Below are 15,629 nucleotides of genomic sequence, written 5' to 3'. Positions count from 1 at the left end.
TGCTCCAGCCTACTTATTTTCTGCAAGTGTAGAAAAATATAAGTGCATTCTATTTTACTATGAGATGAGTCTCTCTTCATTGGTTTGATCATCACTTCATGGTCACTTTCCAGCAAAGGAGCAGGAACCAGAAAAAAGATTCCAGTTATAAAGGGACATAGAGACATGGAACCAAGTCAGCCCTTTTTTGCAAGCCTGTATGAAATACTACAGAATTTCCTTGGTGAAAACAGTTCCCTTCCCTACACATCAAGGCTTTTGCTCCCCGCTCCACTTTTCTCACTGATTTTGGCAGGTTTGCAACATTTTACTAGGTCATTGTCATTTTCAGGCTGTGATTAATGACACCATTAGTGTTCATTTCTTCCTAGAACATATCACTTCATTTTTAGGTCCTGGACAAAGCCCAGCTGAACCCGCAACCCCAGTCCCTCATTCCTCCTGCAGAAGCCACAACTGCGCAAGGGGAAGACCAGGAGACCTGCCACCAGGTAGGACCACATTTAATACCAGGTCCGCCAACTGAGAATCCTTCCAAGTCATTTAAATTATCTAAGCCTCTGTTTCCCCACTGGTAAAAACAGAGACAAATAATACTCCCAAGAAAACGGCAATGAGGACAAACCATGAAAAGGTCCAGCATCACACCTGGTTGCTCAGTCCAGTTCGTACCCTCTCCTCTGCACTCATTAGAGCATGGATTCTCCAGGTTTTCCTCAACAAGAACTGCCTTGTTCTGTTACTCAATCCTTTCATCCTGCTGTGGAGCCCCTCATTCTGTGAGGACAGGAACTTGGGTGGTTTTGTTTTGGGTTTTTTTTTTCTCTCCCTCTTCCCACCCCCTGGACCTCATCTCGGGGTCCCGTGAGTTTGTCTCTCCTCTCTCTTCACACTTGCCCAGACACCACCCTAGCTGAGCCACCTTCAATGTGGTCCTGCAGACATGGATTTCGAACTTTTGTCCCCATTCCTAGGCCATTCCCCATGCAATAAACAGGGAGGGTTTTTGATACAAAAACCTGATAGAGTCATCCTCTCCTCCTTTGCAAGGCTTCTTGCTACCCTAGGGATAAAACTCCATCCATAAGCAGGGCTCCAGCCATCCTGCGCCTGCCCCATCTGGCACATTTCCCACTCTCCCCCTCTGCTCCCACCCCAGCCGCCTGCAGCAGGCTCCTTCCTGGCTGGTTAATTGCTACTCATCTTTCAGGGCCCTGGTTGAATGTCACCATCTAGGAGACGGCTTCCCTGACCTCCACCCCTTCCTCTAAATTAGATTTAATCAGGTCTTCCCCCACCTCCATTCCCATTATTCTTTCTCAGCATCTTATTTTTCCCTATTATTATCACTTGTCACAATCTGTCATTGTATATTCATTTGTGGGCTTATTTATTCAGTCTGTCTGCACTGGCACCATCTCTTGGTCCCCGTGAGAGACACAGGATCCAGGGACAGTGTCCATCTTGTTAGCCCGGCATGTCCTATACAGAGTACCGAGCCATGATCACAGCCAGCACCCACAGGATGGATGACTACCAGGGGCAGTGGGGAGGACTTCCAGCCCCACCAATGCCCAGTGCTGTCCTCAGTACCCAGGGCTGGCCTCATGAAGGCAGAATCATTTCAGCTAGTTTGTGTTTGGCTGTGGATTTTAGTAGGGTCACTTCACCAGCAGAAATGACCTGTTTCAAATGGCCTTGGAGGGAAGGGCAGCAGAACTCAATCAAGGGTCATGGACACTGACTCTACCCTGCAGGAGGAGCTTCACGTTGGGGGAGGGAGGGGGCTCCGCTAATGCAGGGTACTGAGGGCAAAGGCAAAGAAGAAGAAATCTGGCCAGAAGGAGCTTAAGTGAGTCATCATGTGAGAAAGACAAATACGTGTGTTCATCCACAAGTACCTGGGGGTGGTCTGCGTGGTACAACCGAGGCAGCAGTCTCACCATGATGCACAGGACCCCAGGGTGCATGATCACAGCGTCCCCTTCATCCACCCTGCAGAGAGAGGGCAAGCAGGATATCAGCTTTGAGTTTTCTAGTCTCTTCTGTTTTTCACAAACCTTTCTGAATCTTTCTCTGACAGGCCACAAGACACATCCTTATTCTACCACGTATGATCTATATAACTTTGAACTAATTAATCTGAGCCTAATTTTCCCCAGCTGTATGTGGAACCCATAATACCATACTTCTCTCAGAGAGACATAGAATAATGCTTTTGGGCCCCAGGACACAGTGGCTGGCTCATAGTCGATATTCAATGCAAGTAAGTCGCCTGGTCCTCTCCCCTTCCCTCCAGGCATAAAGGAGATAGAAAGGCTCTCCGTTTATGTTAAACACGTACACACAAGCATTTCTGAGTCCCTTCAAGGTGTGTAGGCATACTCAACTCTGCCCTACCCCCTGAATGCAACTCAAAACTCACATAGAACAAATAAGCAGTTCTCTGATGACTCTGAAAAGTAAGTGGTAGCAGAGAAGGAAACCAAACCCACAGCACCATTCAATTGCATTGAATTTCCTGGGGTGTCCCCCTCCAGAATTCCTGGGTATGGGCTCAGAGGACATCTGAAAACAGAAATGTGCACCATGTACAGACAAGGACAGAGTGCCAAGAAAACATCTCTGTTTCTGGGCTGAGGAACAGAAAAGTAGGCTCCTACAGGTCACAGAGCATGGAGGAGAGGCCCTGAGATTTTCTTTGTTAAGTTCCTTCATTCTTTCTCAGTCAGACTCCAGACAACCTCATAGCAGTAGCAGCAGCCAGGCAGGTGTCTGAGTATCTAGGAGAAGACAAATCCTTCTCTCTAACCAGAAGAACTATGGTTCTAAGAATGTAGGCAAAATCTCCATCGCTCTTGTCTCTCTATTTCCTTTCCCTGCTTGGCACCAGAAACAGATGCAGTGGTAGGAGGTACATGGCAAAGCAGGAAAACTAAAGCCTCAGCTTCCTAGACAGAGGAGAAGGAAGAGACCCCTGGTAGACATGAAGTGTTGGGGAGACATGAAGAGGAGGAGGCTTAAGAAAGTCAGACTTCGTATCAACCTCTGGCCTCAATTCTGAGTTGCATGTGTGGATGTGACCCTTAACCACATTCCTAAGGCTTTGAGAACTGAACTCAAGGGTAAAGACCACCCATGACTGGCTACTGCACGGGGCAAATATAGGGTAGATCAAACCTCAACTGCCAAGTCTGTGAAGCCAAATAAAGAAACATGGTCCACAGAAAGGTGCGTAAGAACTTTCAGGCTAAACTTAACCTGGTTGCTTGCCTGGTGACACAAAACAATCAGCATTCTCCAGATGTCAACAAATGCCAGAGTTCATAACATTTAAAATATCCAGGACACAATTTTATATTACTTAGCATAGAACAAAGCAGGGAAATATCAATACCTCACACAGAAAAAGATAATCAACAGATGACAAGCCTGAGATGACCCAGATGTTGAAACTATCAGACAAAAATTTTATTTTTTTTAATCAGGCAAAAACTTTAAATCCGCTGTTTATATACCACACTCTAAGGAATAAGGGTGAATATTATTGAAATGGATGAAAAACAAAGAAGTCTCAGTAAAGAAATGGGAGCAATAAAAAAGAACCAAATGGAATTTAAGAACTGAAAATACAATAACAAATTTAAAAATCTCACTAAGTGCAAACAATAAGAAAATGAGATGAGAGAGAGTCCATGAATTTAAGGACAGATCAATAGAAATTGCCCAGTCTGAACAACAAAAAGGAAAAAGATTTTTTAAAGTGTAAGAAATCCTCTAGGAGAACACAGGCAGTAACCTCTTCGACATCGGCCACAGCAACCTCCTTCACGACATGTCCCCAGAGGCAAAGGAAACAAATGCTAAGATTCTCAACAAGATCCTAGCTAATAGGATCCAACAGTGTATTAAAAAGATTTATCCACCATGACCAGGTGGGATTTGTCCATGGGATGCAAAGGTGGTTCAACATTCGCAAATTAATGTAATAGAACAAATCAATAAGAGAAGAGAGAAGAACCACATGGTCCCCCTAATGGATGCAGAAAAAGCATTTGACAAGATACAGCAACCGTTCCTGATTAAAACAATTCAAAGTATAGGGATAGAGGGAACATTCCTCAACTTCATAAAATCTATCTATGAAAAACCCGCAGTGAATGTCATCCTCAATGGGGAAAAGCTGACAGCCTTCCCTTTGACATCAGGAACACGACAAGGATGCCCACTCTCGCCACTCTTGTTCAACATAGTATTAGAAGTCCTAGCAACAGCAATCACACAATAAAGAGAAATAAAAGGTATTCGAATTGGCAATGAAGAAGTCAAACTCTCTCTCTTCGCAGATGACATGATATTTTATATGGAAAATCCAAAACACTCCACCCCCAAACTAATAGAACTCATACAGCAATTCAGTAATGTTGCAGGATATAAAATCAATGTACAGAAATCAGTTGCTTTCTTATACACTAACAATGAAACTATAGAAAGGAAAATGAGAGAATTGATTCCATTTACTATAGCACCAAGAACCATAAGATACCTGGAAAGAGGTAAAGGATCTGTACTGGAGGAACTACAGAACACTCATAAAAGAAAATGAAGAAGACCCCAAAAAATGGAAGACCATTCCATGCTCTTGGATCAGAAGAATAAACATTGTTAAAATGTCTATACTGCCTAGAGCAATCTATACTTCCAATGGCATCCCAATCAAAATTCACCAGCATTTTTCAAAGAGCTGGAACAAACAATCTTAAAGTTTGTACAGAACCAGAAGAGACCTTAAATTGCTAAGGAAATGTTGAAAAGAAAAACAAAACTGGGGGCATCACGTTGCCTGATTTCAAGCTTTACTACAAAGCTGTGATCACCAAGACAGCATGGTACTGGCATAAAAACAGACACATAGACCAGTGGAACAGAGTAGAGAGCCCAGATATGGACCCTCAACTCTATGGTCAAATAATCTTCAACAAAACAGGAAAAAATATACAGTGGAAAAAAGAGAGTCTCTTCAACAAACGGTGCTGGGAAAATTGGACAGCTATGTGTAGAAGAACGAAACTCGACCATTCTCTTATACCATACACAAAGATAAACTCGAAATGAATAAATGACCTCAACGTGAGGCAGGAATCTATCAAAATCCTAGAGGAGAACATAGGCAGTAACCTCTTCTTCGGCCACAGCAACTTCTTTCAAGATATATCTCCAAAGGCAAAGGAAACAAAAGTGAAAATGAACTTTTGGGTCTTCATCAAGATCAAAAGCTTCTGCACAGCAAAGGAAACAGTCAACAAAACAAGGAGGAAACCCACAGAATGGGAGAAGATATTCGCAAATGACACTATAGACAAAGGGTTGGTATACAAGATCTATAAAGAAGTCCTCAAACTCAACACACACGAAAGAGATAATCATGTCAAAAATGGGCAGAAGACATGAACAGACACTTCTCCAAAGAAGACATACAAATGGCTAACAAATACATGAAAAAATGTTCATCATCATTAGCCATCTGGGAGATTCAAATAAAAACCACACTGAGATACCACCTTACACCAGTTAGAATGGCCAAAATTAACAATACAGTAAACAACATGTGTTGGAAAGGATGTGGAGAAAGGGGAGGGGAACCCTCTTACACTGTTGGTAGGAATGCAAGTTGCTGCAGCCACTTTGGAAAACAGTGTGGAGATTCCTTAAGAAATTAAAAATAGGGGGCACCTGGGTGGCTCAGTGGGTTAAGCCTCTGCCTTCAGCTCAGGTCATGATCTCAGGGTCCTGGGATCGAGTCCCACATCGGGCTTTCTGCTCTGCAGGGAGCCTGCTTCCTCCTCTCTCTCTCTCTCTGCTTGCCTCTCTGCCCACTTGTGATCTCTCTCTGTCAAATAAATAAAATCTTAAAAAAAAAATTAAAAATAGAGCTTCCTTATGACCCTGCAATTGCACTATTGGGTTTTACCCCAAAGATACAGATGTAATGAAAAGAAGGGCCATCTGTACCCCAATGTTCATAGCAGCAATGGCCCTTCAATGGACAAATGGATAAAGAAGATATGGTCCATGTATACAATAGAGCATTATGCCTCCATCAGAAAGGATAAATACCCAACTTTTGTATCAACATGGACAGGACTGGAAGAGATTATGCAGAGTGAAATAAATCAAGCAGAGAGAGTCAATTATCATATGGTTTCACTTACTTGTGGAGCATAAGGAATAACATGGAGGACATGGGGAGACAGAGAGGAGAAGTGAGGTGGGGGAAATCAGAAGGGGAAATGAACCATGAGAGACTGTGGACTCTGAGAAACAAACTAAGGGTTTTGGAGGGGGGGGGTTGGGTGAGTCTGGTGGTGGGAATTATGGAGGGCACGTATTGCATGGAGCACTGGGTGTGGTGCATAAACAATGAATTCTGGAGCGCTGAAAAGAAATTTAAAATCAAAATGAAAAAAAAAAAAAGATGCCCAGCACCTGGGGCCAGGTTCTTTAAGTTTAATGTGCTTAAAAATACAAGAGAAGCTTTAAAAAATAAAGAAAGAAAGAAATAAAGAATAGAAACCTAAACTCCAACCCCAGTGACTGTGATTCAGGAAATCTGGTTTATGAGATTGTATTTTAGCACTTTCACAACTGATTCTGATGCAGGCAGTAGGCTATAGGCCATACTAGGAGAAGCATTGCTCTGAGGTGTGGATCCCAAGAGCAGGAATGAGGGTAGGGGTTCTGAATGCCAAGGAGGATGGACAGATAGTGGTAACCCACATGACCTAGTGATCCTGAATGGCTCAATCTATCTTGCAAAAGACCTGTGCATGTAACTGAAAGTTATAATCCAAAAGTTATAATCCAAGATTATATACATGATTATCTATATCTCTCAAGGCCTAGAGCTGAGGACAGGAGAAGAGGAGTGCTTGGTCGAGTTTTACAATGTAAGAGTGATGTCATTTCATTCAAAGAAACCAGAGGCCTGTGGGGATATCGGAACCAGTGGGACCACATCACATCACACAGAGCCTGAGTTTGGCTATCCCCATCTCCCCACCCTGTGACCACGGAAGCAGCACATGGTAAGGCATGGTGCTCGGATCCATCCCTGTATTTTTCCTGCTTAGCTGTGGAAGTCAGACTATCCCTCATCCAGACGATAGCCAAATTCTCTGGGCAGGCTCAAGCTACTCTATCTCTTCTTACAAAGGTCAGTGGATTCCTGAGTGATTCACTGGAAAATTAAAAGGAATACAATCTCATTTTGGCAGTCTGCACGGGCTACCCAAGACAACCACCACCTTCTCCCAAACCAGATCTTCCACCAGGGCTTCCCTATCAGGGCCTGCGCCAGCCCCTCCTCCCCCACACTCATCCCATTGGCTACCAAGGCCAGACAGTATATCCTAAATAGGTCTCAAAAGGTTCTCCCGTGAGCAACCTGTTGTCTGGATGCCAGTCATCACCATCACTCCGGGGGAGAGACCCCCAGTTCCTGCCTTCCTCCCCCTCCTCATTCTCATTTCTATCCATCTTTCTCCCTCCACACACACACACACTCTCTCTCTCTCTCTCTCTCACACACACACACACACACTCATACACAAAACCACAATCATACATTCACACACATACACACACATACACACACATCAGAGTGGCCTCTGCAACTTGTCTGCCTGCTCCCCCACGAAATACCATCCCCCACCCTGCCAGCCTGTGGGTCATTCATGTCTGGACCCCCTTCCAGGCTCACATCTCAGCACTGCCCTCAAGTGTGCGGCTCTAAGTCCATCATCCCTGCCAAGGCCTTGGGCTTTCCTCACTCAGTGTGGCTGCTGTGGGGTCTGTATTTCAGGCTTGGGAATACCTTTTCCAAACCCTCCCATTCCAGGCACCTGTCTCTCTCATCCTGGCTTAGCTCAGGGATCATCTTACCCAGGAAGGCCCCACGGAACCCCTTTCCCAGGCTGTGTCAGGTGCGCTGCTCCATTGCCCCTTATTTTCTGGGGCTGCCCTGGGTGGCATCCACCAGTGGTATAATGATCCGCTCACACTTCTGATTCTCCCACACCTAGCTGTAGGGCTAGGGCAGGGGGTCATTTGTCCCTTCCCCCAAGTACTCACCAGTGCCTGGCCCCGAGCTCTTGGCACCAGTCGGGCATTCCCTGAGTGCTTACTGAAATTCTGGACTCGCATTCTCCAGACTAGATGTGTACCAGGGGGTGAGCCAGAGAGGCACAGGTAGGAGCAGCCTTCTGAAGGAAGAGCCGTGCCACCACTGTCTGGGAGACATGTTAGGGACACGCTAGGGTGGCCATCCTGTAGCAGAGCGGGAACTAGGTCTGCACTAGGCTGCATGGCAGCTGCACAGTCAGCGATCTCAAAAGCCATAATAAGAGGGGCGCCTGGGGGGCTCAGTTGGTTAAGCGGCTGCCTTCAGCTCAGATCAGGTTATGATATCCCAGAGTCCTGGGATCGAGCCCCAAGACGGGCTTCGAGACCAGTTTCCTGCTCAGCAAGGAGCCTGCTTCTCCCTCTGCCCCGCCCCTCAATACGGTGCGCATGCGCTCTCTCACACTCTCTCGCTCTGTCACACTCTCTCTCAAATAAAGAAATAAAATCTTAAAAAAAAAAAAAAAAAAAGAGCCACAAGAAACCATAGTCCTCGCTATGGCACCAAATCCTGTATATCCTGCTTTTTTCCCCCAAAACATACATACCTATGATAAAGTTTAATTTATAAATTGGGCACAGTAAGAGATCAATAGCAACTAATAATAAATAGAAAAATTCTAATAATACGCAGTAATAAAAGTTATGTGAATGTGGTCTCTCTGTCTCTCCAAATATCTTCTTGTGCCTTACACACCCCTCCTGTGGCGACGGAAGTGATAAAATACCTAGAGACACATGGATGACACAGGCATGGAACTCCGCATCAGGCTACTCTTGGCCTGCCTACGATTCCTCAGAAGGAGGATCACCTGCTTCCAGACCGTGGCTGGCTGCCAGAAGTGAAACTGCCGAAAATGAAACGTCAGCTGCGGGTCAAGGCTGACTAGTGCATGGCGGTTTAAGAGAAAGCTCCCTGCAAAGCCACAGTTCCACAGGAGGGACGACAGGCTTTGGGCAGATGCTTCCTGCTCAGCTGGGTTCTCACACCTGAGATGCACAGCCAACACCTAATGTACTCACATGTGCACAAGCACAAGTTCCCCCATAATGTCTGCATGGGCACACGCCACTCATTCAATTCCTGGTCATCCAGAGGAGCATGGAAAAGCAAGCCCGGTTTGAATGGCACGTGTGACAGAGCAAGACCCCTTTGGGAGGGGACAGCTCAGGGGAGTTACCAGGGAAAATGCCAGGCCACCCTCCAAGGCCACCTAAGATCCAGATCCAACACTGCCCCAGGCACTGAATCTTGGAGAACGGAGTGCTGATGTCAAGGAGGACTGAGTGAGGGCTAGCATCAGAGGGACACCCTCCAAAATGCTTCCATCCCAGGGCCCCAGGCCTCAGAGAGAGCTGCAAAAAGTCAGGCCCTCATGCAGCCTGGTCTGCAGAGCTTCTGACTCCAGCAAACCCCTAGACTATCCTAGAAGCATGGGTATGTAGAAATATTTGAGCCACAACTACTGTGAAAAAGGCAAAAGGTTCACATACTTCAACTTCAAGTTGCCAAGTATTCTTGCTGGGTCTTTTGAATTGAGAGCATATATTATATACATCAGAAAGTAAAATCTTACTGGGTTTTCAATGTCATGATATTTACTGAGTGACTATTAATTCCAGATGAATAGCAGCAGAGGAGGACAAAGGACTGGTTAGGGCTCTGGTCATCCCCTGCCACCTTGTCTTTGCCTGGTGCACACTGCCTTCTTGGGCAGCATGTCCCCTTACAGACGTGCATTATAGCCACAACTTGGGTTCAAACTCTAAGTCATTGATATCGTCCCTTTTGTTCATATAATGAACGGAAGTCCACCCATGAGGCTCAGCAGAGGCCAGGAGAGGTCGAAGCCTAGGCAGAAACCAAGTCCTCTGACAGCCAACAGAGTCTTGCACATTGCACATGCATTTGGGCAATTCCATAATATATAACTTCCATTTTGTGAGCAATGTTACTTAAATCATCGTTGTTACATGAATTAAACCAACTAATGCTTGTGAAAAGCTGAGCACAGCATCTGGCACACAAGTACCTGGGAGACAGCAGCTGTGGTCATGATGACCAGCACCATTATCATCTCCAACCCCCACCTCGTGGCAGCCCTCAAAGTGGATACTTTTATTACCATTGCCTTCAAATCAGGAAACTGAAGCTCACAGAGATAAAGCAATAGGCCCAAGGAACATGGCCATGAAGGCATAGAGCATTTGGTCTGAGTCCAAGGCCCACAGCCTCTGCCCCTCCTCCCTGGAGAGCAAGGCCCACTTTGCACAGACCGTGCTGAGCCAAGGCACTTGTCCAAGAAGATGCCAAGAGTTCATGGTGGGCAGGGATGAGCAACCTGTCCCCCATTCTCAGCCCACTGCCCTGCCTTTATTCCCCAGATTCTCTCATGAGAGGCTAGGGTTTCACTTATTCTCTAACCATTAGGAAAGGTCAAGGGTGATGTATCTTTTTTAATGAGGAAAAAATTGCTCTATTTATGAAATCTGACTCTTATACATTTAAAAATTACTCATCATGAAACCAAGGTGACATCTGACACAGGTTTAATCGGTAAAGAATGTGGGTTGATGCCATCCATAGGTTAGAGACCAACTTTAAACTGTAAGCTATTGTGTCAGAACATTTGGAAAATCATTGCCATTATTGTGGGAGTTTCCAGAAGAAGCAGGAAGAACACATACCCACAGAAACACACACACACAGGTTTTGGAAATAGACCTGGGATTATAATCTGATTCTATTGCTTAATTACTAAATGTGTGACTTTGGCCATTTATCCTTTCTTAGCTTTGGTTTCTTTATTAGTAAAGTTCTAGGATTGGAAGGGAATTAAATGAATAGAAGTGTTTAGAGCTTAGCCCCCAGAGACATTTGAAAAATGACTATGACTTCTCATCACTCAAAACCACTTACTAATGCCTTCTGGTGCCGACAACTATTTCCCTGCTAACAGTTGGTAGAATAAGGTTCAATGCTGAGATACCAAATTGACCTCCATGCTCTCCAGGTGGCCAGGATAGAGGCCTCCTCAAGGACACCCTTCCCCAGAACAGAGAGATCAGGGAGCCTCAGAAAGGGAATTCTCCCCAAGACAAAGCAAGAAGAGAAGGACCTGGAATCTGATCAAGGCCATCTCATAAGGTGCCGCTGTGGTACCACTGCAGTGAGAGATGTCATGACCTTGAGAAACAAGAACAAAGCAGGAGGCATCATGCTCCCTGATTTCAAGAGATATTACAAAGAGTAATCAAAATAGTATGGCATTGGCATAAGTTACATAGATTAATGGAACAGAATAGAGAGATCAGATCAACCCACATACATGTTGTCATTAATTTACGACAAAGGAGCCAAGACGATGCATTGAGGAAAGGACAGTCTTTTCAATGAATGCTGTTGAGAAAAAACTAGACAGCCACATACAAAAGGATGAAACTGGACCATTGCCTTACACATACACAGAAATTAACCCAAAATGGATTAAAGACTTGCTGTGAACATAAAACTTGAAACCATAAAGCTGCTAAAAGAAAAGAGATGGTAAGTTCCTTGATATTGGTCTTGGCAATGATTTTATGGATTTGACACAAAAAGCAAAAACAACAAAAGCAAAAATGAGCCAGTAGAACTAATATTAAATTTAAAAACTTCTGTACAGCAAAACAAACCATCAGTGAAACAAAAAGGGAACCTACAGAATGAGAGAAAATGTTTTTCAAATTGTATATAAGATAAAGGGTCAATACCCAAAATATATAGAGTTCATACAACTCAATACTAAAAAAAAAAAAAAAAAAATCCAATAAAAAATGGGCAGAACGGGTTGCCTGGATGGCTCAGTTGCTTAAGCAACTGCCTTTGGCTCAGATCATGATCTCAGGGTCCTGGGATCAAGCCCCGCATTGGGCTCCTTGCTCAGCTAGAAGCCTGCTTCTCCCTCTCCCTCTGCCTTCTGCTCTCCCTGCTTGTGTTCTCTCTCTCTCTGTGTCAAATAAATCAATAAAATCTTCTTTAAAAAATGGGCAGAACATCCAAAGAGATGTTTCAAAGAAGATATATAGGTGATGAAAAAGTGCTTTACATCACTAATCATTAAAGACACGCAAATCAATACCACAATGAGACACCACCTCAACACCTGTTAGGATGGTTATCATCAAAAAGACAAGAGATAACAAGTGTTGGTGAGGAACACTCATGTGCTACTGGTGGGAATGTAAATGGGTGCAGCCATTATGGAAAACAATATGAAGATATCTCAAAAAATTAAAAATAGAGCTACCATATGATCCAGCAATTCTACTTCTGGATATTTACCTGAAGAAAGTGAAAACACCAACTTAAAAAGATACATGTACCCCTATGTTTATTGCAGCATTCTTTACCATAGCCAGGGTACAGAAACAACCTAAGTGACTGTTAATGAATGAATGGATGAAGATGTGGTACAAATACATAGTGGAATATTACTCAGCCATAAAAAAGAAGGAAATCTTGTCATTTGTGACAACATGGATGGACCTTGAGGGCATTATGCTAAGTGAAATACTTAGAGAAAGACAAATACCATATGATCTCACTTACATGTAAAATCTAAAAACAAAAAAAGAGTTTATAGATACAGAGAATACACAGAGGGTTGCCAGAAGCAAGGCTTAGAGGGTTGGCAAAATAAGTGAAGGCAGTCAAAAGGTACAAATTTCCAGTTTAAAAATAAATAAGTCATGGGAACATAAGGTACAACTACAGTTGTGACTACAGTTAATATTACTATATTGCATATTTGACTATAGTTGGTGGTGACCACCAGTTAATGGTGGTGACTACAGTTAATATTACTATATTGTATATTTGAAAGTTGCAAGGAGAATAAAACTTAAAAGCACTTATCACAAGAAAAAAAATTGTAACTAGTGTGGTGATGGATGCTAATTACTAGACTTACTGTGGTGGTCATTTCCCAATATATACAAATACTGAGGGGTGCCTGGGTGACTTAGTTGGTTGAGCATTCTCCAAGTCTTGGTTTCTGCTCAGGTCATGACCTCAAGGCTTGTGAGCTCAAGCCCCACATCGAGCTCTACACTCAGTGAGAAGTCTGCTTGAGATTCTCTCCCTCTGCCCCTCAGCCCACTCAAGCATTCTCTCTCTATCTCTCATATAGTCTTTAAAATATTTATATACACAAATATTGAATAACTATGTTTTATACCTGAAAGTAATGTTATATGTCAATTATACCTCAACAAAAAATATATGAATATGAATACATGCCTTATTTGTTGGATTAGCTAAAATTAGATTTAGATTAGATTGATCATGGCCCAAAATTAATATTAGGCAACAGTAATATATACATTGGAAATGTAAGTGTACATTTAAGAGTTGAATTAAGTTTACATATTACATATGGAATACATATATATTGGAAAGAGGATGAAGATAAATAGCAATGGTAAACAGAGTAAAGGATTAAACATTATGAGGAGGACTGTTAAATTATTTTAGTGCAATCACTAAAAGACTAATAGAGAGTATAAGATCCAAGTTAGTCAATGGGAAAAATTAAATTAAAAAATTAAAATTCCAATAATTCAAAAGAAGACAAGGAAAAAAATCAAAAGAAAAAGGGGGACCATGACAAATACAAAATAGTGAAGTAAAAATCATTCCAAACATATTAGTAATTATAAAAATGTAAACAAAGCACATGCTTCCATAACCAAAAAATACCACACTGGGTTAAATGACAAAATAAAGCAAAAACAAAACCAACTCTTTAGTGTTGACAAAAGAAACACCTAAAACATTAGGACCCAGAAAGCTTGAAAATAGAATTTTTTTTTTAATTCCAGGCACATTCTAACCAAAAGAAGGCTGGCATAGCCTTTTTATGGATACACAAAATTGTTTTTATGGCAAAATATATTATTGGGGATAAAGAGGGTCACCATAGAAGGTGAAAATTTCTGATTCCATGAGATGATGTAAAAATTGTCAAGATGTGTGATTCCAATATCCTCAGATGTAAGGCAAAAATGAACAGAAATTGGCAAATCTATCACTACGATAAAAAATATCTAACACCTCTTTGGTTAGGTTTATTCCCAGGTATCTTATGGTTCTTGGTGCTACAGTAAATGGGATCAATTCTCTAATTTCCCTTTCTATATTTTCATTGTTAGTGTATAAGAAAGCCACTGATTTCTGTACATTGACTTCGTATCCTGCCACATTGCTGAATTGTTGTATGAGTTCTAGTAGTTTGGGGATGGAGTCTTTTGGGTTTTCCATATAAAGAATCATGTCATCTGCGAAGAGAGAGAGTTTGACTTCTTCATTGCCAATTTGGATACCTTTTATTTCTCTTTGTTGTCTGATTGCTGTTGCTAGGACTTCTAATACTATGTTGAACAAGAGTGGTGAGAGTGGGCATCCTTGTCGTGTTCCTGATCTCAACGGGAAGGCTGCAAGCTTTTTCCCATTGAGGATGATATTTGCTGTGGGTCTTTCATAGATAGATTTGATGAAGTTCAGGAATATTCCCTCTATCCCTATACTTTGAAGCGTTTTAATCAGGAATGGATGCTGGATTTTGTCAAATGCTTTTTCTGCATCAATTGAGAGGACCATGTGGTTTTTCTCTCTTTTCTTATTGATTTGTTCTATCACATTGATTGATTTGCAAATGTTGAACCATCCTTGTAGCCCAGGAATGAATCCCACCTGGTCATGGTGGATAATCTTTATAATGTGCTGCTGGATCCTGTTTGCTAGGATCTTCTTAAGAATCTTAGCATCCATATTCATCAGTGATATTGGTCCAAAATTCTCCTTTTGGTAGGGTCTTTGTCTGGTTTGGGGATCAAGGTAATGCTAGCTTCATAGAAAGTCTGGAAGTTATCCTTCTGCTTCAATTTTTTGAAACAGCTTCAGGAGAATAGGTGTTATTTCTTCTTTGAAAGTTTGGTAGAATTCCCCAGGGAATCCATCAGGTCCTGGGCTCTTGTTTTTTGGGAGGTTTTTGATCACTGCTTCAATCTCGTTACTAGATATCAGTCTATTCAGGTTGTCAATTTCTTCCTGGTTCAATTTTGGGAGTTTATAGTTTTCCAGGAATGCATTTCATCTAGGTTGCTTAGCTTATTGGCATATAACTGTTGATAATAACTTCTGATGATGGTTTCTACTTCCTTGGTGTTAGTTGTGATCTCTCCCTTTTCATTCATAATTTTATGAATTTGGGCTTTCTCTCTTTTCTTTTGGATTAGTGTGGCCAATGGTTTATCGATCTTATTGATTCTTTCAAAAAACCAGCTTCTAGTTTCATTGATATGTTCTACTGTATCTCTGGTTTCTACCTCATTGATCTCTGCTCTAATCTTGATGTACAGAAATCAGTGGCTTTCTTATACACTAACAATGAAAATACAGAAAGGGAAAT

At 42.5% G+C, this 15,629-nt stretch overlaps 1 protein-coding gene across 1 annotated transcript in view; it reads right to left on the bottom strand.

Moving 5' to 3' along the window:
• The window catches only part of LOC111145192 (WDFY family member 4), a 293,576-nt gene that overhangs the window by 224,039 nt on the left and 53,908 nt on the right, over positions 1-15,629 (bottom strand). Inside the window, exon 13 of the mRNA XM_022499912.1 lies at positions 1,902-1,995. Coding sequence (XP_022355620.1) covers positions 1,902-1,995 — 94 coding nt within the window. The remainder of the gene's footprint in view (positions 1-1,901; positions 1,996-15,629) is intronic.

Source organism: Enhydra lutris, unplaced genomic scaffold (assembly GCF_002288905.1).
Source record: "Enhydra lutris kenyoni isolate GAN:26980312 unplaced genomic scaffold, ASM228890v2 scaffoldscaffold12, whole genome shotgun sequence".
NCBI lineage: Eukaryota > Metazoa > Chordata > Mammalia > Carnivora > Mustelidae > Enhydra > Enhydra lutris.
This window is presented reverse-complemented; position numbering and strand designations above follow the sequence as displayed.